The sequence below is a fragment of the Hypanus sabinus genome, chromosome 13, assembly GCF_030144855.1.
Source record: "Hypanus sabinus isolate sHypSab1 chromosome 13, sHypSab1.hap1, whole genome shotgun sequence".
NCBI classification, from domain to species: Eukaryota; Metazoa; Chordata; class Chondrichthyes; order Myliobatiformes; family Dasyatidae; genus Hypanus; species Hypanus sabinus.
In genome coordinates, this window is record NC_082718.1 from 78,531,878 (window position 1) to 78,559,236 (window position 27,359).

Here is a 27,359-nt window from a genome sequence, read left to right on the forward strand (position 1 = left end):
TCATCACTGAACTGACCTGCACACTACACACACACACACACTACTCATCACTGAACTCACCTGCACGCTACACACACACACACCACTCATCACTGAACTAACTTGCACATTACACACACACCACACATCATTGAACTAACCTGCACGCTACACACACTACACACACACCACTCATCACTGAACTAACCTGCACACTACACACACACCACTCATCACTGAACTAACCTGCACGCTACACACGCTACACACACACCACTCATCACTGAACTAACCTGCACGCTACACACACACCACTCATCACTGAACTAACCTGCACGCTACACACACTACACACACACCACTCATCACTGAACTAACCTGCACACTACACACACACATACACACCACTCATCACTGAACTAACCTACACACACACACACACCACTCATCACTGAACTGACCTGCACACTACACACTAACACACACACCACTCATCACTGAACTGACCTGCACACTAAACACACACACACACTACTCATCACTGAACTAAACTGCACGCTACACACACACCACTCATCACTGAAATAACCTGCACACTACACACACTACACACACACCACTCATCACTGAACTGACCTGCACACTACACACACACCACTCATCACTGAACTGACCTGCACACTACACACACACACACCACTCATCACTGAACTAACCTGCACGCTACACACACACCACTCATCACTGAACTAACCTGCACGCTACACACACTACACACACACCACTCATCACTGAACTAACCTGCACACTACACACACACCACTCATCACTGAACTGACCTGCACACTACACACACACCACTCATCTCTGAACTGACCTGCACACTACACACACACACACACACACCACTCATCACTGAACTGACCTGCACACTAAACACACACACACACTACTCATCACTGAACTAACCTGCACGCTACACACACTACACACACACACACCACTCATCACTGAACTAACCTGCACGCTACACACACTACACACACACCACTCATCACTGAACTAACCTGCACGCTACACACACTACACACACACACCACACATCACTGAACTAACCTGCACGTTACACACACTACACACACACCACTCATCACTGAACTAAACTGCACGCTACACACACTACACACACACCACTCATCACTGAACTAACCTGCACGCTACACTCACACCACTCATCACTGAACTAACCTGCACGCTACACACACTACACACACACCACTCATCACTGAACTAACCTGCACGTTACACACACTACACACACACCACTCATCACTGAACTAACCTGCACGCTACACACACACCACTCATCACTGAACTAACCTGCACGCTACACACACTACACACACACCACTCATCACTGAACCTGCACACTACACACACTACACACGCACCACTCATCACTGAACTAACCTGCATACTACACACACACCACTCATCACTGAACTAACCTGCACGCTACACACACACCACTCATCACTGAACTAACCTGCACACTACACACACACCACTCATCACTGAACTAACCTGCACGCTACACACACTACACACACACCACACATCACTGAACTAACCTGCACACTACGCACACTACACACACACCACTCATCACTGAACTAACCTGCACACTACACACACACCACTCATCACTGAACTAACCTGCACGCTACACACACACCACTCGTCATTGAACTAACCTGCACGCTACACACACACCCGTCATCACTGAACTGACCTGCACACTACACACACACACACACACACTCCACTCATCACTGAACTCACCTGCACACTACAAACGCACACACACTCCACTCATCACTGAACTGACCTGCACACTACACACACACACACACCACTCATCACTGAACTAACCTGCACGCTACGCACACTACACACACACCATTCATCACTGAACTGACCTGCACACTATACACACACACACTACTCATCACTGAACTAACCTGCACGCTACACACACTAAACACACACACACTACTCATCACTGAACTAACCTGCACGCTACACACACACCACTCATCACTGAACTAACCTGCACGCTACACACACACCACTCATCACTGAAATAACCTAAACGCTACACACACTACACACACACACCACACATCACTGAACTAACCTGCACGTTACACACACTACACACACAACATTCATCACTGAACTAACCTGCACGCTACACACACTACACACACACCACTCATCACTGAACTAACCTGCACGCTACACACACTACACACACACCACTCATCACTGAACTAACCTGCACGCTACACACACTACACACACACCACTCATCACTGAGCTAACCTGCACACTACGCACGCTACACACACACCACTCATCACTGAACTAACCTGCACACTACACACACACCACTCATCACAGAACTAACCTGCACGCTACACACACTACACACACACACCATTCATCACTGAACTAACCTGCACGCTACACACACACCACTCATCACTGAACTAACCTGCACGCTACACACACACCACTCATCACTGAACTAACCTGCACGCTACACACACTACACACACACCACTCATCACTGAACTGACCTGCACACTACACACACACCACTCATCACTGAACTAACCTGCACGCTACACACACACCACTCATCACTGAACTAACCTGCACGCTACACACACACCACTCATCACTGAACTAACCTCCACATTACACACACTACACACACACCACTCATCCCTGAACTAACCTGCACACTACACACACTACACACACACCACTCATCACTGAACTAACCTGCACGTTACACACACTACACACACACCACTCATCACTGAACTAACCTGCACGCTACACACACACACACACTACTCATCACTGAACTAACCTGCACGCTACACACACACCACTCATCACTGAACTAACCTGCACGCTACACACACACCACTCATCGCTGAAATAACTTGCACGCTACACACACTACACACACACCACACATCACTGAACTAACCTGCACGTTACACACACTACACACACACCACTCATCACTGAACTAACCTGCACGCTACACACACTACACACACACCACTCATCACTGAACTAACCTGCACGCTACACACACACCACTCATCACTGAACTAACCTGCACGCTACACACACTACACACACACCACTCATCACTGAACTAACCTGCACGCTACACACACACCACTCATCACTGAACTAACCTGCACGCTACACACACTACACACACACCACTCATCACTGAACTAACCTGCACACTACACACACACCACTCATCACTGAACTAACCTGCACGCTACACACACACCACTCATCACTGAACTAACCTGCACGCTACACACACACCACTCATCACTGAACTAACCTGCACGCTACACACACTACACACACACGACTCATCACTGAACTAACCTGCACACTACACACACACCACTCATCACTGAACTAACCTGCACACTATACACATTACACACACTACACACGCATCACTCATCACTGAACTAACCTGCACACTACACACACACCACTCATCACTGAACTAACCTGCAAAACTACACACACTACACACGCACCACTCATCACTGAACTAACCTGCACACTACACACACACCACTCATCACTGAACTAACCTGCACGCTACACACACTACACACACACGACTCATCACTGAACTAACCTGCACACTACACACACACCACTCATCACTGAACTAACCTGCACGCTACACACACTACACACACACCACTCATCACTGAACTAACCTGCACACTACACACACCACTCATCACTGAACTAACCTGCACGCTACACACACTACACACACACCACTCATCACTGAACTAACCTGCACACTACGCACACTACACACACACCACTCATCATTGAACTGACCTGCACACTACATACACACACACACACCACTCATCACTGAACTAACCTGCACGCTACACACACTACACACACACCACTCATCACTGAACTAACCTGCACACTACGCACACTACACACACACCACTCATCATTGAACTAACCTGCACGCTACACACACTACACACACACCACTCATCACTGAACTAACCTGCACGCTACACACACTACACACACACCACTCATCACTGAACTAACCTGCACGCTACACACACACCACTCATCGCTGAAATAACTTGCACGCTACACACACTACACACACACCACACATCACTGAACTAACCTGCACGTTACACACACTACACACACACCACTCATCACTGAACTAACCTGCACGCTACACACACTACACACACACCACTCATCACTGAACTAACCTGCACGCTACACACACACCACTCATCACTGAACTAACCTGCACGCTACACACACTACACACACACTACTCATCACTGAACTAACCTGCACGCTACACACACACCACTCATCACTGAACTAACCTGCACGCTACACACACTACACACACACCACTCATCACTGAACTAACCTGCACACTACACACACACCACTCATCACTGAACTAACCTGCACGCTACACACACACCACTCATCACTGAACTAACCTGCACGCTACACACACACCACTCATCACTGAACTAACCTGCACGCTACACACACTACACACACACGACTCATCACTGAACTAACCTGCACACTACACACACACCACTCATCACTGAACTAACCTGCACACTATACACATTACACACACTACACACGCATCACTCATCACTGAACTAACCTGCACACTACACACACACCACTCATCACTGAACTAACCTGCACACTACACACACACCACTCATCACTGAACTGACCTGCACACTACACACACACACCACTCATCACTGAACTAACCTGCACACTACACACACTACACACGCACCACTCATCACTGAACTAACCTGCACACTACACACACACCACTCATCACTGAACTAACCTGCACGCTACACACACTACACACACACGACTCATCACTGAACTAACCTGCACACTACACACACACCACTCATCACTGAACTAACCTGCACGCTACACACACTACACACACACCACTCATCACTGAACTAACCTGCACACTACACACACCACTCATCACTGAACTAACCTGCACGCTACACACACTACACACACACCACTCATCACTGAACTAACCTGCACACTACGCACACTACACACACACCACTCATCATTGAACTGACCTGCACACTACATACACACACACACACCACTCATCACTGAACTAACCTGCACGCTACACACACTACACACACACCACTCATCACTGAACTAACCTGCACACTACGCACACTACACACACACCACTCATCATTGAACTGACCTGCACACTACATACACACACACACACCACTCATCACTGAACTAACCTGCACGCTACACACACTACACACACACCACTCATCACTGAACTAACCTGCACGCTACACACACACCACTCATCACTGAACTAACCTGCACGCTACACACACTACACACACACCACTCATCACTGAACTAACCTGCACACTACGCACACTACACACACACCACTCATCATTGAACTGACCTGCACACTACATACACACACACACACCACTCATCACTGAACTAACCTGCACACTACACACACACCACTCATCACTGAACTAACCTGCACGCTACACACACTACACACACACCACTCATCACTGAACTAACCTGCACACTACACACACATCACTCATCACTGAACTAACCTGCACACTACACACACTACACACACACCACTCATCACTGAACTGACCTGCACGTTACACACACTACACACACACCACTCATCACTGAACTAACCTGCACGCTACACACACACCACTCATCACTGAACTAACCTGCACGCTACACACACTACACACACACCACTCATCAGTGAACTGATCTGCACACTACACACACCACTCATCACTGAACTGACCTGCACACTACACACACACACACTACTCATCACTGAACTAACCTGCACGCTTCACACACCACTCATCACTGAACTAACCAGCACACTACACACACGCCACTCATCACTGAACTAACCTGCACGCTACACACACTACACACACAACACTCATCACTGAACTAACCTGCACACTACGCACACTACACACACACCACTCATCATTGAACTGACCTGCACACTACATACACACACACACCACTCATCACTGAACTAACCTGCACGCTACACACACTACACACACACCACTCATCACTGAACTAACCTGCACGCTACACTCACACCACTCATCACTGAACTAACCTGCACGCTACACACACTACACACACACCACTCATCACTGAACTAACCTGCACGTTACACACACTACACACACACCACTCATCACTGAACTAACCTGCACGCTACACACACACCACTCATCACTGAACTAACCTGCACACTACACACACTACACACACACACCACACATCACTGAACTGACCTGCACACTACACACACACCACTCATCACTGAACTGACCTGCACACTACACACACACCACTCATCACTGAACTGACCTGCACACTACACACACACCACTCATCACTGAACTGACCTGCACACTACACACACACACACTACTCATCACTGAACTAACCTGCACACTACACACACACACACACCACTCATCACTGAACTAACCTGCACGCTACACACTCACCACTCATCACTGAACAAACCTGCACACTACACACACTACACACACACACCACACATCACTGAACTGACCTGCACACTACACACACACCACTCATCACTGAACTGACCTGCACACTACACACACACCACTCATCACTGAACTGACCTGCACACTACACACACACCACTCATCACTGAACTGACCTGCACACTACACACACACACACTACTCATCACTGAACTAACCTGCACGCTACACACACACGCCACTCATCACTGAACTAACCTGCACGCTACACACACTACACACACACCACTCATCACTGAACTAACCAGCACACTACACACACGCCACTCATCACTGAACTGACCTGCACGTTACACACACTACTTACACACCACTCATCACTGGTCTAACCTGCACGCTACACACACTACACACACACACACACCACTCATCACTGAACTAACTTACACACACACACACCACTCATCACTGAACTGACCTGCACACTACACACACACACACACCACTCATCACTGAACTGACCTGCACACTACACACACACACACACCACTCATTACTGAACTGACCTGCACACTAAACACACACACACACTACTCATCACTGAACTAACCTGCACGCTACACACACTACACACACACACACCACTCATCACTGAACTAACCTGCACGCTACACACACTAAACACACACCACTCATCACTGAACTGACCTGCACACTACACACACTACACACACACCACTCATCACTGAACTGACCTGCACACTACACACACCACTCAGCACTGAACTGACCTACACACACACACACACCACTCATCACTGAACTGACCTGCACACTACACACACCACTCTGCACTGAACTAACCTGCACGCTACACACACTACACACACACACACCACTCATCACTGAACTAACCTGCACGTTACACACACTACACACACACCACTCATCACTGAACTAACCTGCACGCTACACACACTACACACACACCACTCATCACTGAACTGACCTGCACACTACACACACACCACTCATCACTGAACTAACCTGCACGTTACACACACTACACACACACCACACATCACTTAACTAACCTGCACACTACGCACACTACACACACATCACTCATCGCTGAACTAACCTGCACGCTACACACACTCCCGTCATCACTGAACTGACCTGCACACTACACACACACACACACACACTCCACTCATAACTGAACTGACCTGCACACTACACAAACACACACACTCCACTCATCACTGAACTGACCTGCACACTACACACACACACACACACACCACTCATCACTGAACTAACCTGCACGCTACACACACTACACACACACCATTCATCACTGAACTGACCTGCACACTATACACACACACACACACTACTCATCACTGAACTAACCTGCACGCTACACACACACCACTCATCACTGAAATAACCTGCACGCTACACACACACACACACCACTCATCACTGAACTAACCTGCACGCTACACACACTACACACACACACCACACATTACTGAACTAACCTGCACACTACACACACTACACACACACCACTCATCAGTGAACTAACCTGCACACTACACACACTACACACACACCACTCATCACTGAACTAACCTGCACACTACACACACTACACACACACCACTCATCACTGAACTAACCTGCACACTACACACACCACTCATCACTGAACTGACCTGCACACTACACACACACACACACTACTCATCACTGAACTAACCTGCACACTACACACACTACACACACACCACTCATCACTGAACTAACCTGCTCGCTACACACACTACACACACACCACTCATCACTGAACTGACCTGCACACTACACACACACACAGACCACTCATCACTGAACTAACCTGCACACTACACACACTACACACACACCACTCATCACTGAACTAACCTGCACGCTACACACACTACACACACACACCACTCATCACTGAACTAACCTGCACACTACACACACACACCACTCATCACTGAACTGACCTGCACACTACACACACACACACTACTCATCACTGAACTAACCTGCACACTACACACTCACCACTCATCACTGAACTAACCTGCACACTACACACACACACACTACTCATCACTGAACTAACCTGCACACTACACACACACCACTCATCACTGAACTAACCTGCACACTACACACACACACCACTCATCACTGAACTAACCTGCACACTACACACACACCACTCATCACTGAACTAACCTGCACACTACACACACACCACTCATCACTGAACTAACCTGCACACTACACACACACACCACTCATCACTGAACTAACCTGCACACTACACACACACCACTCATCACTGAACTGACCTGCACGCTACACACACACACACACACCACTCATCACTGAACTAACCTGCACACTACACACACACCACTCATCACTGAACTAACCTGCACACTACACACACACACCACTCATCACTGAACTAACCTGCACACTACACACACACACACCACTCATCACTGAACTAACCTGCACGCTACACACACTACACACACACACACACCACTCATCACTGAACTAACCTGCACGCTACACACTCACCACTCATCACTGAACTAACCTGCACACTACACACACCACTCAGCACTGAACTGACCTGCACACTACACACACACCACTCATCACTGAACTGACCTGCCCACTACAGACACCACTCAGCACTGAACTGACCTGCACACTACACACACACACACTACTCATCACTGAACTAACCTGCACGCTACACACACTACACACACACCACTCATCACTGAACTAACCTGCACACTACACACACACGCCACTCATCACTGAACTAACCTGCACGCTACACACACTACACACACACCACTCATCACTGAACTAACCAGCACACTACACACACGCCACTCATCACTGAACTGACCTGCACACTACACACACACCACTCATCACTGAACTAACCTGCACACTACACACACTACACACACACCACTCATCACTGAACTAACCTGCACACTACACACACACGCCACTCATCACTGAACTAACCTGCACGCTACACACACTACACACACGCCACTCATCACTGAACTGACCTGCACGTTACACACACTACTTACACACCACTCATCACTGATCTAACCTGCACGCTACACACACTACACACACACACACACCACTCATCACTGAACTAACTTACACACACACACACCACTCATCACTGAACTGACCTGCACACTACACACACACACACACCACTCATCACTGAACTGACCTGCACACTACACACACACACACACCACTCATCACTGAACTGACCTGCACACTAAACACACACACACACACACACCACTCATCACTGAACTAACCTGCACGCTACACACACTACACACACACACCACTCATCACTGAACTAACCTGCACGCTACACACACTAAACACACACCACTCATCACTGAACTGACCTGCACACTACACACACTACACACACACCACTCATCACTGAACTGACCTGCACACTACACACACCACTCAGCACTGAACTGACCTACACACACACACACACCACTCATCACTGAACTGACCTGCACACTACACACACCACTCTGCACTGAACTAACCTGCACACTACACACACACACACCATTCATCACTGAACTGACCTGCACACTACACACACACACACACACACACACACCACTCATCACTGAACTAACCTGCACGTTACACACACTACACACACACACACCATTCATCACTGAACTGACCTGCACACTACACACACACACACACACACACACACCACTCATCACTGAACTAACCTGCACGTTACACACACTACACACACACCACTCATCACTGAACTAACCTGCACGCTACACACACTACACACACACCACTCATCACTGAACTGACCTGCACACTACACACACTACACACACACCACTCATCACTGAACTAACCTGCACGCTACACACACTACACACACACCACTCATCACTGAACTAACCTGCACACTACGCACACTACACACACATCACTCATCGCTGAACTAACCTGCACGCTACACACACTCCCGTCATCACTGAACTGACCTGCACACTACACACACACACACACACACTCCACTCATAACTGAACTGACCTGCACACTACACAAACACCACTCATCACTGAACTAACCTGCACACTACACACACCACTCATCACTGAACTGACCTGCACACTACACACTCACCACTCATCACTGAACTGACCTGCACACTACACACACACACACCACTGATCACTGAACTAACCTGCACACTACACACACACACACACCACTCATCACTGAACTGACCTGCACACTACACACACACACACCACTCATCACTGAACTAACCAGCACACTACACACACGCCACTCATCACTGAACTGACCTGCACGTTACACACACTACTTACACACCACTCATCACTGAACTAACGTGCACGCTACACACACTACACACACACCACTCATCAGTGAACTGATCTGCACACTACACACACCACTCATCACTGAACTGACCTGCACACTACACACACTACACACACACTACTCATCACTGAACTAACCTGCACGCTACACACACACACACACACCACTCATCACTGAACTAACCTGCACACTACACACACACCACTCATCACTGAACTAACCTGCACGCTACACACACACACACACACACACCACTCATCACTGAACTAACCTGCACGCTACACACACACACACACACACCACTCATCACTGAACTAACCTGCACGCTACACACACTACACACACACACCACTCATCACTGAACTAACCTGCACGCTACACACACTACACACACACCACTCATCACTGAACTAACCTGCACGCTACACACACACACACACACCACTCATCACTGAACAAACCTGCACACTACACACACACACCACTCATCACTGAACTAACCTGCACACTACACACACACACACCACTCATCACTGAACTAACCTGCACGCTACACACACTACACACACACACACACCACTCATCACTGAACTAACCTGCACGCTACACACTCACCACTCATCACTGAACTAACCTGCACGCTACACACACCACTCAGCACTGAACTGACCTGCACACTACACACACACCACTCATCACTGAACTGACCTGCCCACTACAGACACCACTCAGCACTGAACTGACCTGCACACTACACACACACACACTACTCATCACTGAACTAACCTGCACGCTACACACACTACACACACACCACTCATCACTGAACTAACCTGCACACTACACACACACGCCACTCATCACTGAACTAACCTGCACACTACACACACACGCCACTCATCACTGAACTAACCTGCACGCTACACACACTACACACACGCCACTCATCACTGAACTGACCTGCACGTTACACACACTACTTACACACCACTCATCACTGATCTAACCTGCACGCTACACACACTACACACACACACACACCACTCATCACTGAACTAACTTACACACACACACACCACTCATCACTGAACTGACCTGCACACTACACACACACACACACCACTCATCACTGAACTGACCTGCACACTACACACACACACACACCACTCATCACTGAACTGACCTGCACACTAAACACACACACACACTACTCATCACTGAACTAACCTGCACGCTACACACACTACACACACACACACCACTCATCACTGAACTAACCTGCACGCTACACACACTAAACACACACCACTCATCACTGAACTAACCTGCACACTACACACACACCACTCATCACTGAACTGACCTGCACACTAAACACACACACACACTACTCATCACTGAACTAACCTGCACGCTACACACACTCCCGTCATCACTGAACTGACCTGCACACTACACACACACACACACACACTCCACTCATAACTGAACTGACCTGCACACTACACAAACACACACACTCCACTCATCACTGAACTGACCTGCACACTACACACACACACACACACACCACTCATCACTGAACTAACCTGCACGCTACACACACTACACACACACCATTCATCACTGAACTGACCTGCACACTATACACACACACACACACTACTCATCACTGAACTAACCTGCACGCTACACACACACCACTCATCACTGAAATAACCTGCACGCTACACACACACACACACACCACTCATCACTGAACTAACCTGCACGCTACACACACTACACACACACACCACACATTACTGAACTAACCTGCACACTACACACACTACACACACACCACTCATCAGTGAACTAACCTGCACACTACACACACTACACACACACCACTCATCACTGAACTAACCTGCACACTACACACACTACACACACACCACTCATCACTGAACTAACCTGCACACTACACACACCACTCATCACTGAACTGACCTGCACACTACACACACACACACACTACTCATCACTGAACTAACCTGCACACTACACACACTACACACACACACACACTACTCATCACTGAACTGACCTGCACGCTACACACACTACACACACACCACTCATCACTGAACTGACCTGCACACTACACACACACACAGACCACTCATCACTGAACTAACCTGCACACTACACACACTACACACACACCACTCATCACTGAACTAACCTGCACGCTACACACACTACACACACACACCACTCATCACTGAACTAACCTGCACACTACACACACACACCACTCATCACTGAACTGACCTGCACACTACACACACACACACTACTCATCACTGAACTAACCTGCACACTACACACTCACCACTCATCACTGAACTAACCTGCACACTACACACACACACACTACTCATCACTGAACTAACCTGCACACTACACACACACCACTCATCACTGAACTGACCTGCACACTACACACACACACACCACTGATCACTGAACTAACCTGCACACTACACACACACACACCACTCATCACTGAACTGACCTGCACACTACACACACACACCACTCATCACTGAACTAACCAGCACACTACACACACGCCACTCATCACTGAACTGACCTGCACGTTACACACACTACTTACACACCACTCATCACTGAACTAACCTGCACGCTACACACACTACACACACACCACTCATCAGTGAACTGACCTGCACACTACACACACCACTCATCACTGAACTGACCTGCACACTACACACACTACACACACACTACTCATCACTGAACTAACCTGCACGCTACACACACACACACACACCACTCATCACTGAACTAACCTGCACACTACACACACACCACTCATCACTGAACTAACCTGCACACTACACACACACACCACTCATCACTGAACTAACCTGCACACTACACACACACACACCACTCATCACTGAACTAACCTGCACGCTACACACACTACACACACACACACACCACTCATCACTGAACTAACCTGCACGCTACACACTCACCACTCATCACTGAACTAACCTGCACACTACACACACCACTCAGCACTGAACTGACCTGCACACTACACACACACCACTCATCACTGAACTGACCTGCCCACTACAGACACCACTCAGCACTGAACTGACCTGCACACTACACACACACACACTACTCATCACTGAACTAACCTGCACGCTACACACACTACACACACACCACTCATCACTGAACTAACCTGCACACTACACACACACGCCACTCATCACTGAACTAACCTGCACGCTACACACACTACACACACACCACTCATCACTGAACTAACCAGCACACTACACACACGCCACTCATCACTGAACTGACCTGCACACTACACACACACCACTCATCACTGAACTAACCTGCACACTACACACACTACACACACACCACTCATCACTGAACTAACCTGCACACTACACACACACGCCACTCATCACTGAACTAACCTGCACGCTACACACACTACACACACGCCACTCATCACTGAACTGACCTGCACGTTACACACACTACTTACACACCACTCATCACTGATCTAACCTGCACGCTACACACACTACACACACACACACACCACTCATCACTGAACTAACTTACACACACACACACCACTCATCACTGAACTGACCTGCACACTACACACACACACACACCACTCATCACTGAACTGACCTGCACACTACACACACACACACACCACTCATCACTGAACTGACCTGCACACTAAACACACACACACACACACACCACTCATCACTGAACTAACCTGCACGCTACACACACTACACACACACACCACTCATCACTGAACTAACCTGCACGCTACACACACTAAACACACACCACTCATCACTGAACTGACCTGCACACTACACACACTACACACACACCACTCATCACTGAACTGACCTGCACACTACACACACCACTCAGCACTGAACTGACCTACACACACACACACACCACTCATCACTGAACTGACCTGCACACTACACACACCACTCTGCACTGAACTAACCTGCACACTACACACACTACACACACACACACCATTCATCACTGAACTGACCTGCACACTACACACACACACACACACACACACACACCACTCATCACTGAACTAACCTGCACGTTACACACACTACACACACACCACTCATCACTGAACTAACCTGCACGCTACACACACTACACACACACCACTCATCACTGAACTGACCTGCACACTACACACACTACACACACACCACTCATCACTGAACTAACCTGCACGCTACACACACTACACACACACCACTCATCACTGAACTAACCTGCACACTACGCACACTACACACACACCACTCATCACTGAACTAACCTGCACACTACGCACACTACACACACATCACTCATCGCTGAACTAACCTGCACGCTACACACACTCCCGTCATCACTGAACTGACCTGCACACTACACACACACACACACACACTCCACTCATAACTGAACTGACCTGCACACTACACAAACACCACTCATCACTGAACTAACCTGCACACTACACACACCACTCATCACTGAACTGACCTGCACACTACACACTCACCACTCATCACTGAACTGACCTGCACACTACACACACACACACCACTGATCACTGAACTAACCTGCACACTACACACACACACACACCACTCATCACTGAACTGACCTGCACACTACACACACACACACCACTCATCACTGAACTAACCAGCACACTACACACACGCCACTCATCACTGAACTGACCTGCACGTTACACACACTACTTACACACCACTCATCACTGAACTAACGTGCACGCTACACACACTACACACACACCACTCATCAGTGAACTGATCTGCACACTACACACACCACTCATCACTGAACTGACCTGCACACTACACACACTACACACACACTACTCATCACTGAACTAACCTGCACGCTACACACACACACACACACCACTCATCACTGAACTAACCTGCACACTACACACACACCACTCATCACTGAACTAACCTGCACGCTACACACACACACACACACACCACTCATCACTGAACTAACCTGCACGCTACACACACACACACACACACCACTCATCACTGAACTAACCTGCACGCTACACACACTACACACACACACCACTCATCACTGAACTAACCTGCACGCTACACACACTACACACACACCACTCATCACTGAACTAACCTGCACGCTACACACACACACACACACCACTCATCACTGAACAAACCTGCACACTACACACACACACCACTCATCACTGAACTAACCTGCACACTACACACACACACACCACTCATCACTGAACTAACCTGCACGCTACACACACTACACACACACACACACCACTCATCACTGAACTAACCTGCACGCTACACACTCACCACTCATCACTGAACTAACCTGCACACTACACACACCACTCAGCACTGAACTGACCTGCACACTACACACACACCACTCATCACTGAACTGACCTGCCCACTACAGACACCACTCAGCACTGAACTGACCTGCACACTACACACACACACACTACTCATCACTGAACTAACCTGCACGCTACACACACTACACACACACCACTCATCACTGAACTAACCTGCACACTACACACACACGCCACTCATCACTGAACTAACCTGCACACTACACACACACGCCACTCATCACTGAACTAACCTGCACGCTACACACACTACACACACGCCACTCATCACTGAACTGACCTGCACGTTACACACACTACTTACACACCACTCATCACTGATCTAACCTGCACGCTACACACACTACACACACACACACACCACTCATCACTGAACTAACTTACACACACACACACCACTCATCACTGAACTGACCTGCACACTACACACACACACACACCACTCATCACTGAACTGACCTGCACACTACACACACACACACACCACTCATCACTGAACTGACCTGCACACTAAACACACACACACACTACTCATCACTGAACTAACCTGCACGCTACACACACTACACACACACACACCACTCATCACTGAACTAACCTGCACGCTACACACACTAAACACACACCACTCATCACTGAACTAACCTGCACACTACACACACACCACTCATCACTGAACTGACCTGCACACTAAACACACACACACACTACTCATCACTGAACTAACCTGCACGCTACACACACTACACACACACACACCACTCTGCACTGAACTAACCTGCACGCTACACACACTACACACACACACACCATTCATCACTGAACTGACCTGCACACTACACACACACACACACACACACACACCACTCATCACTGAACTAACCTGCACGTTACACACACTACACACACACCACTCATCACTGAACTGACCTGCACACTACACACACTACACACACACCACTCATCACTGAACTAACCTGCACGTTACACACACTACACACACACCACACATCACTTAACTAACCTGCACACTACGCACACTACACACACATCACTCATCGCTGAACTAACCTGCACGCTACACACACTCCCGTCATCACTGAACTGACCTGCACACTACACACACACACACACACACTCCCGTCATCACTGAACTGACCTGCACACTACACACACACACACACACACTCCACTCATAACTGAACTGACCTGCACACTACACAAACACACACACACCACTCATCACTGAACTGACCTGCACACTACACACACACACACACACACTACTCATCACTGAACTAACCTGCACGCTACACACACTACACACACACCACTCATCACTGAACTAACCTGCACGCTACACACACTACACACGCACCACTCATCACTGAACTAACCTGCACACTACACACACACCACTCATCACTGAACTAACCTGCACACTACACACACACACTACTCATCACTGAACTAACCTGCACACTACACACACTACACACACACCACTCATCACTGAACTAACCTGCACGCTACACACACACACACACACACACCACTCATCACTGAACTAACCTGCACACTACACACACACACACTACTCATCACTGAACTAACCTGCACACTACACACACACACACCACTCATCACTGAACTAACCTGCACACTACATACACACACACACACACACCACTCATCACTGAACTAACCTGCACACTACATACACACACACACACACACACCACTCATCACTGAACTAACCTGCACACTACATACACACACACACACACACACCACTCATCACTGAACTAACCTGCACGCTACACACACTACACACACACACACCACTCATCACTGAACTAACCTGCACACTACACACACTATACACACACCACTCATCACTGAACTAACCTGCACGCTACACACACACCACTCATCACTGAACTAACCTGCACACTACATACACACACACACACACACACCACTCATCACTGAACTAACCTGCACGCTACACACACTACACACACACCACTCATCACTGAACTAACCTGCACGCTACACACACTACACACACACCACTCATCACTGAACTAACCTGCACGCTACACACACTACACACACACCACTCATCACTGAACTAACCTGCACGCTACACACACTACACACACACACACCACTCATCACTGAACTAACCTGCACACTACACACACTACACACACACACACCACTCATCACTGAACTAACCTGCACGCTACACACACTACACACACACACACCACTCATCACTGAACTAACCTGCACACTACACACACCACTCATCACTGAACTGACCTGCACACTACACACACACACACACCACTCATCACTGAACTAACCTGCACACTACACACACACACACACACACCACTGATCACTGAACTAACCTGCACACTACACACTCACCACTCATCATTGAACTGACCTGCACACTACACACACACACCACTCATCACTGAACTAACCTGCACACTACACACACTACACACACACCACTCATCACTGAACTAACCTGCACACTACACACACACACACACACCACTGATCACTGAACTAACCTGCACACTACACACACACACCACTCATCACTGAACTGACCTGCACACTACACACACACACACACACACCACTGATCACTGAACTAACCTGCACACTACACACACACACCACTCATCACTGAACTGACCTGCACACTACACACACTACACACACACTACACACACACCACTCATCACTGAACTAACCTGCACACTACACACACACCACTCATCACTGAACTAACCTGCACACTACACACACACACCACTCATCACTGAACTGACCTGCACACTACACACACACACACACACACCACTGATCACTGAACTAACCTGCACACTACACACACACACCACTCATCACTGAACTGACCTGCACGCTACACACACCACTCATCACTGAACTGACCTGCACACTACACACACTACACACACACTACTCATCACTGAACTAACCTGCACACTACACACACACACACACACACCACTCATCACTGAACTAACCTGCACACTACACACACACCACTCATCACTGAACTGACCTGCACACTACACACACACACACACCACTCATCACTGAACTGACCTGCACACTACACACACTACACACACACACACACAAGCTGTTGTCCAGACAACAGACTCCCTCTCTCCACACAGCCGACGAACCGAAAGCAACTGTAGGGGCCGATACAGTTTGGCACCAGCGACGTTGAACTCAACCTCGGACTACGTTAGCTCCGGATTTGTCCTCGGGGTTTACTCCTGAAGCCTGCATGGCAGCCGAGGTTTGGTGAGCTGTCAGCCGCGGCTAACGAGCTCCATCTGCCCGAAGCGACTGGTTGTAATGCGCCAGTAACCCCCCCCCCCCCCCTTTTGCCCCTGGTCCTGTCGGTAGAAACGGCTCAGCCAGACTTCGTAGCTAAGCCTCATGTGAAGGACAGGCGCTGGACTTGGTTGTCAGATGCTGTTTGAGACTTACCGCGTTAGGAGCTTTTAATAGGTAGTGGGAACTTATCCCCTCTATCACCCCTGCCTACGACAACCTTCAGGAGCCGCTTTGTCATCTCTTCCATTGTACAGTCCCTTCGTGTTGCTAATGCAAGAACAAGGTCAGACACCGAGAGCCCACCCACTAGCGGAAGCAAGGACATCCAATACAGCAGCAAAAATAACTTAGAAAACTATACCTCTCTTTTAAAGCATCAATAAGAACCTATTTCCTCAATTCCGCATTTCTTGCACACTTCCCTCCCCGCGTGTGGCAAGTACTGAAGACTTGCTGTTCTATTTGTTGTTAGAAATTGCTTACGCTTTGGGGCTGGTCAGAACAGGAGGGCTGGTGCAATTTGCATGAAGCTCCCATCCCCGAAAGGATCACATGGTGCTAATGCGAGAAGAACGAACGATGGCGGTTACCGGTCGCTCCTCTCTGCTCTTTCTAATCGCGGGATTTTTGCACCTTTCTATTCCCACCGGAGCCCTGCACACGGTCGGTTCCCTGCCCCTGGACACGGTCACGTTTTACAAGGTGAGTGGATCCTTAAATCGGCCTGGACTGAATGTGTGGTTGGTTTAATCGCCACAAACCTCTGGCAAATTCCAACTTCCTTAGCAACGTATTTATAAAAATGCAAATATATACATAATCCGCTCAGCTGTCATCGTTGTTCTTTAATAACCAGATGCAACTTGAACATATTACTAACATTTAAATGAAAAATTATTAAGGGGCAAAACAAATATCTTCTCGGAGAAAATTGACATTTATCCGCTCGAGATCGTTTGTTTAATTTGGAAAGAACATTCGAGTTTTAATAGCTAAGCTCCGGTGGGATGGATATGGAACCTCATTACTACTCCTATTTTCATGTTTGAGTTGATCAACGTAAACGGCATCGCAACGATGGACCGCTGTGAGGGAAGCGGTTTGCAATATAGCGTTCGTTCCCAGATAGAAAGTTTCACTGCTGGTTGTCACTGAGTGAATGTGCTCGACGGTTTGGATACCTTAACGACAAGGAAATTTCTGGAGCCGTAATCGCTGTGCTTTTTTTTAAAAAAAATGCTAGCTTCATAAGGTGGTTAATAGCCAATAGAGAAGTTACAACTAATAACAGCGACCATCAGCGCACCAATCCTTTCTGAACGCGTGTTCCTGTCCCTCCCTCCCGCAAGCTCCATCTTGCATATTACGATGCTGCTGTCTTTTCTGAACTCTCTCACTCGTTACTTGTTTGCCTGACCTCTCCTCCCCATTTAGCAGAGCCCTTCAGTCCATCGGCTCCAAAACAGCATTTCGTGTCTGGGTCCAAAAACAGCTCCTAGCAGACCACTTTCATCAGCTCTATTTTCACTTCGCATCAGCTCCCCTTCAATTCCTTTGCCAGTTAATCTCCCAGCAGATCACTGGAACGTGAGGAGAAAACCGAGGGCCCGGATAAAAGCTAAGCAGTGAGGGGGAGAATAACTCCTCAAACACGGCACCCAAGTCCACGATCAAACCCGGGTCCTTGAAGTCCGAGGGAGCGGTGCTAAATTCTGTACAACATTTCTACCCAGCCTGTCCCCACTATTCCCCTGCTTTAATCATGTGTCAGTCCCTTGTATCCCTATCTCCAAAAATGTATTAATCTCCACCGTTTACACTCAGTGGCAACTTTAAGCACAGGTGTGAAACGCAGTAGCCCAGTGGCTAGCGCAATTCTTTACGGTACCAGCAACCAGGGTTCAGTTCCTGCCGCTGACTGTGAGGAGTTTATATGTTCTCCCTGTGACCATGTGGACTTCCTCCAGTTGCCTCCCACAGCGGGTTGATGATCGTGCAGCCATTTTTTTAACTTCGTTTTGAAGCTATTTGGAGAAGAAAAAAAATACAGAGTTGTATACTTTTATACTAAAAGAACCTTTGAAACACAGCCCCTGAGATGCCTTTGTTCCCTGCAGGTTATCCCCAAACTGAAGCATGTCCTGGTGAAGATTGACACACAGTATCCTTATGGAGAGAAGCAGGATGAGTTCAAGAAGTTAGCAGAAAACTCTGCTTCCAGCAAGGACCTCGTGGTGGCTGAAGTTGGAATATCAGGTGGGTACAGAATTGTTTGTCCAAATTTATAGCAAAGGATAAAAAAGTATGGTCTGCATTAGCATATGTCTGATCGATCCAGCCTGCTCTATTCAATCGCTTTGTGTAACACACAATTTGTACAACAATGTGGCACTTTTGCAACACTTCAACAGCCCAATTAATATGAAGCTCCTGCATAGATTTAACATGCTTTACATAAAATGAACAAGATGTGAAAATAGGTAATTTGAGACCATTTTGTCATTCAATAGCATTGAGGTTGATCTTCAATTCTGACTTTCATACTTTTTCCCCATGTCAAGTCTATTATCGTTCAACTACATATGTGTCAAATGAGAATGTTTCTCTGAACAAGGGTGTAAGGCACTGTGGTACATATGACTCACAATAATTGAGGAAAGTAAGGATTAAATCTACAGATGAATTATGCATAAATAAACAAACTAAAGAGCATAAATTAAATATTGTAAGGCACAGAACAGATTAACCAGTGACACTTCGAATGTGATGCAGCAGGGAGTCCAGAAGCTTAATGCCCTGAGGGAAGAGCAGCCAGGGGAATTTTTGTTGTATTCCCTCAAAAGCAAGTTTATCTTTCTTAAGGACACTAAATATAATTCTAGAGGCTGAGATAGTTGTTTTAAGACTTGTTTTTGGTCTTATACTCCATTCCTTTTGTAATAAAAATGAAAACTATTTGCTTACTTACTGTCCATTACACCACTGACACTTAGGGTAGCAGTGAAGGTCTCCACCTCGGGTGGTGTTCAGGGCTTCCTTCATCATGTCAGTAGCTTCCTCTCGGTTTTCACTACTTTGTCATGCAAGCCCTGGGTGGGGACTCAGGAATACCGTCGCACTCAGATATAGAAGGATTCTTCATTGCTGTTTCCATAACATTTTTGTTTGACCAGTCTGGGTTGTTAGCCCGGAGCTGAACCCCTAACCTGGACTGGTGGACCACTCAGTCTGACCTCTACCCTTTGACCTGTTTGGCATGGATGACCTTACCCAAGAGCCAAAGCATAAAGTCCCGACTCCAGCCAACGTAGCTCTCTGGGTCACTGAGGCACACAAGCCTTCAAACCCAACAACAAGGTTGTGGTCGCCTTGGTGGAAAACTAGTTACTTACTAACCTGAAACGGACATGTATATTCTGATTGCATTTACTATTAACAGTGGCTGCCTAGGAGAGGACAAGTCTCAGAGTTGAATTCTGTAGCAGACTTCGATAATAAATGTACTTTGAATCTTTGAACCAATCCCATTCTATAATAATACTAATCCAAATGGACTGAGTTCCTGTAGTTCCTTCTTCACACCAGTTGTAATCTGCCTGAAAGAACATATGTTTTGTGATGGTGCTCCCTGATCAACGTGCCTTTCCACCATATGCCCAACAATAGATTATATTATTTCCCTTTCTATTGATGTCAGGGTAATCTGACATAGTTTTGTTCCACGTTTTTCTTGAACATTGGTACTGTTTTTAACTTACTGCCTATTAGGGTGGCAATGAAAGCCCTCCAACTCTGTACTGTCACACACAGGTAGTAAAGGATTTTTCGTCGCTGTATCCGTAACAATTCTTATTTGACCAGTCCAAACCTGGAGGACCGGTGGACTGGTCTGTCCTCTACCCATTGACCCGTTCAGCAAGGGTAACCCTGCCAAGAGCCGAAGTATAAGGCCCTGACTCCAGCCAGCATTTCTCGCCAACTCATTGAGGCACGTAAGCATCCAAACACTTGGAGGGGGACTTTTTTTCTTAATAACTTCTAATTTAGGGACACGTGGAAATGAAGACAAGTGCATTAAAAGGATTTATAGCAGCTTTTTTTTTAAACTCTACATTGTTAATATTGAGGAGTCAATACTTGGTTCTCCAGTACTGTTGATTCACACAACACAGGGAGGCTTCAGCACAGTTGGGAAGCCACATCAGGAAACAGGTTTGGAGCTAAACAGCAAATTCCCAAAGAATACCATACAACTTTTCCCTGTTTTCTATTCGAGGTGGGAGAAGACATTTGAGGGGTGGGGTGGGGGTTCCTCGTGTAATGCAAGGATTTTTTTTTATAATTAGAATTATACACAGGTTTACACAGCATTTAGGATGGTGGTGAGTATTGGGATGAGGCACTTGATCCGAGCTTGGCAATTAGCTTGCAGACGTTTCATCACCAGTCGATGACATCCTTGGTGCATGCCCACAGAGAAACGCCAACAACTGCACACTGAGGAAGTCACCTTGACTGGTGATGAAAAATCTGCAAGCTAATTAATTGCCAAGCTCAGTGAACACTGCAACATCAAATCTTTCTGCATTCTTAATTAATAAATACCAAATGGTTGCTCATTCAGTTGGTACCCTTTTTTAAAGTGTGATCACAAATATAAGAGAAGGTAACAAAGGGGTGTTCGTTGCCTAGTCTGGACGGTCTCGTTTGTGAAATGTTAGATCCAGATGGAGGGGAGAATATGGTACAAAAAGAGGTGAAGACACAGAATGACAAATTCTGAGGATAAAATGTTAGTCAGAAAGTTATGCTGCAAGACATTGATTTAATTCTACATTTTAAAAACTTTTTTCAATACAGATTATGGTGAAAAGGAAAATGCAGAGCTTGGTGTAAAATATAAAGTGGAGAAAGATGACTATCCTGTCTACCTGCTGTTCAGTAACGGGGATTTGGAGAATCCAGCCCAGTACGTGGGGGAGATTAAACAGGAAAATATTCAGCAGTGGTTGAAAACTAAAGGTGTGTGGGTCGGGATGCTGGGCTGCCTGGAGGAATATGATTTCCTTGCCCAGGAGTTCAGCGGCACAAGTAGTCAAGAAGAACGGCAGAAGATCGCGGAGAAGGTAAGGAACATGATAGGAAAGCTGCCAGAGTCGGAGCAGAAGCTGGCAGAACAGTACTCCAAAATTATGAGCAAGGTCTTGGTGCAAGGTGACTCGTTCGTGAGCTCAGAGATTGCGCGGATTGGCAAACTGCTGGAGGAGAGCAAGATGAGCTTGGCCAAGAAGACAGAGATTCAGAAGAGGCAGAACATCCTGAGCTCTTTCCAGATACCAAGTGCACTGAAAGAGGAGCTGTGAGAGGGATTTGGGATCTGTTGAAGTCTGGAGAAAGAAAGCTTCCTACTGTAAGTCATGTTACTGCTGGAGTTGTCAGGAAAGGAGGGTCTCGCCTTCGGTAGTTCTCTCTTTCCCTAATCCTGTTTGCTCAATGTCACTGTCCCTTGCTATACCCTCAGCTGCCACCTGACAGGACCCACAGGGAAGACAGAAGGTTGCCACCCCTTGCACTGTCCATTCTCAATCCCACCTCTCAGTCCTAGAGCATGGAAGCCAATAATGTCATGGTCCACCTCCTTACAATCTCTTCCAACTCAGAGTCTTGGCATCTCAATTTGTAATTATCGCAAATTGACATGTAGCTGCAACAGTCCAAGTTCCTCTCTTTGAGAGGGAACTTTCAGCAACATTATCTTCTTTCTTTGGCAGTACGTAGCGCAGGGGACAGACATACATCATCACCTGACATTTTCCTTGCTGTGCAGAGCTCCCCGTTGTGTGGTTGCAGAGGAGCTACTTAACAGCAGTGCTCTACTGCATTACGATCTTCCATTCAGTGTTATTGGTGGCTTGGGATCGGTCACCTACAGTAAGGGAACGGCCCGTGACACAGGTAGGCCAGCTGAGAGGAGGGGACACCAAATGAATCCAAATTTATTTCCCCCCTCCCCCCCAAAGCATGTAAAATTAGGGTGAATTTTACCCAAATCTGCCCTTCAGCAGTGACATGGTTAAGAGTTTTAATTGTTTACAAGCCTTTTTACGATTTTAAATCTTAAAAATAAATTTTTTCTGTAATGTTTTGTTGAACATTTGCTGACATGACGAACTGAGGCAGAGTCTGTCCTTCCAAAAGCCAATCTCATTCCAAGAATGTCGCAATGGGCTGTATGCAAACCGAGGGCAGAAGTTAAAGGAATAAGTTTGTAAAAGGGTGGTTCACTAACGCTGCAAATATTTTAGTAGTCTAGTTCTCCTTATTTCCTCAGTGGTCACTTTAATATGTACACCTGCTCCCTGTTGCAAATATCTAATCAGCTAATCACGTAGCAACATCTCAATGCTGCGGGGTGGCAATATCTTTGAACAACATTCCCCAATGTTGTCATTTGGAGAGCAAGAGGAGGAATGCTACAGAATCCCTGCTAAGGTCCAGGCTAATTATCGAAGCATCACGAGTGAAGCAGAACGTGTGCAAATCTCCTCTCTCACGGTAGAAGGAAGCCCAATTTCATTCCCTAGGCTTTCTCAATAAATCCCAGAGACAATCGTTTTACAGGACAGCCCATCTACAGGGATCTGTTGCCAGAACAAAATCTGAAGTGACCTCAGGGTGAGCTAAGGAGTGCCCAAATCCTGTTACAGACATATTCACAAATGTACTCTACTCTGTGGCAATAAATAAAAGTTTAGTACAAATTTGGTAACATCCAGTTTTGCTCAATTCTTAATTAGATTTTACTCCTTAATTAGATCTTCCAACAATCTATCAGTGTTATAATTGTCCACATGTGAAAACAATTTCTTGAGCCTAATTGTTTTAAAAATGTATTAAACTTGATAATTTACACTTACCTTATATTTGTGCCGCCTGTTCAATTCTATATTCCTACATTCGGAGCAAGTTGCTATTAGTCCCAGGTGTTTATAGTACCTGATTTAGCTGTTGGCTGAGAAACTTTACAAGGCATTGGAGCTGGGTTCCAGACCTCCGTTCCCCACTCAGGCATGTACAAAGGCTGATACTTCAGTGCATTTCTGAGAGATGGATTATCCCAGCTCTTAATATAATT

At 47.2% G+C, this 27,359-nt stretch overlaps 1 protein-coding gene across 1 annotated transcript; it reads left to right on the forward strand.

The window, feature by feature from the left end:
• Window positions 1–20,742: 20,742 nt before the first annotated feature.
• Window positions 20,743–27,141, forward strand: LOC132404020 (endoplasmic reticulum resident protein 29-like). The gene is made up of 3 exons (XM_059987972.1): window positions 20,743–20,926; window positions 22,342–22,480; window positions 25,085–27,141. Exons 1-3 carry the CDS (start codon window positions 20,777–20,779, stop codon window positions 25,585–25,587), a joined length of 792 nt encoding a protein of 263 aa, XP_059843955.1. The 5' UTR covers window positions 20,743–20,776; the 3' UTR covers window positions 25,588–27,141.
• The last annotated feature ends 218 nt before the right edge of the window (window positions 27,142–27,359 follow it).

Excerpts from the sequence above, each read along its gene's own strand:
- LOC132404020 (XM_059987972.1), top strand. The coding sequence starts at position 20,777 with ATGGTGCTAATGCGAGAAGAACGAACGATGGCGGTTACCGGTCGCTCC. Across the intron at positions 20,927-22,341 it reads ACACGGTCACGTTTTACAAG|GTTATCCCCAAACTGAAGCA; the intron begins GTGAGTGGATCC and ends TGTTCCCTGCAG. Across the intron at positions 22,481-25,084 it reads GGCTGAAGTTGGAATATCAG|ATTATGGTGAAAAGGAAAAT; the intron begins GTGGGTACAGAA and ends TTTTCAATACAG.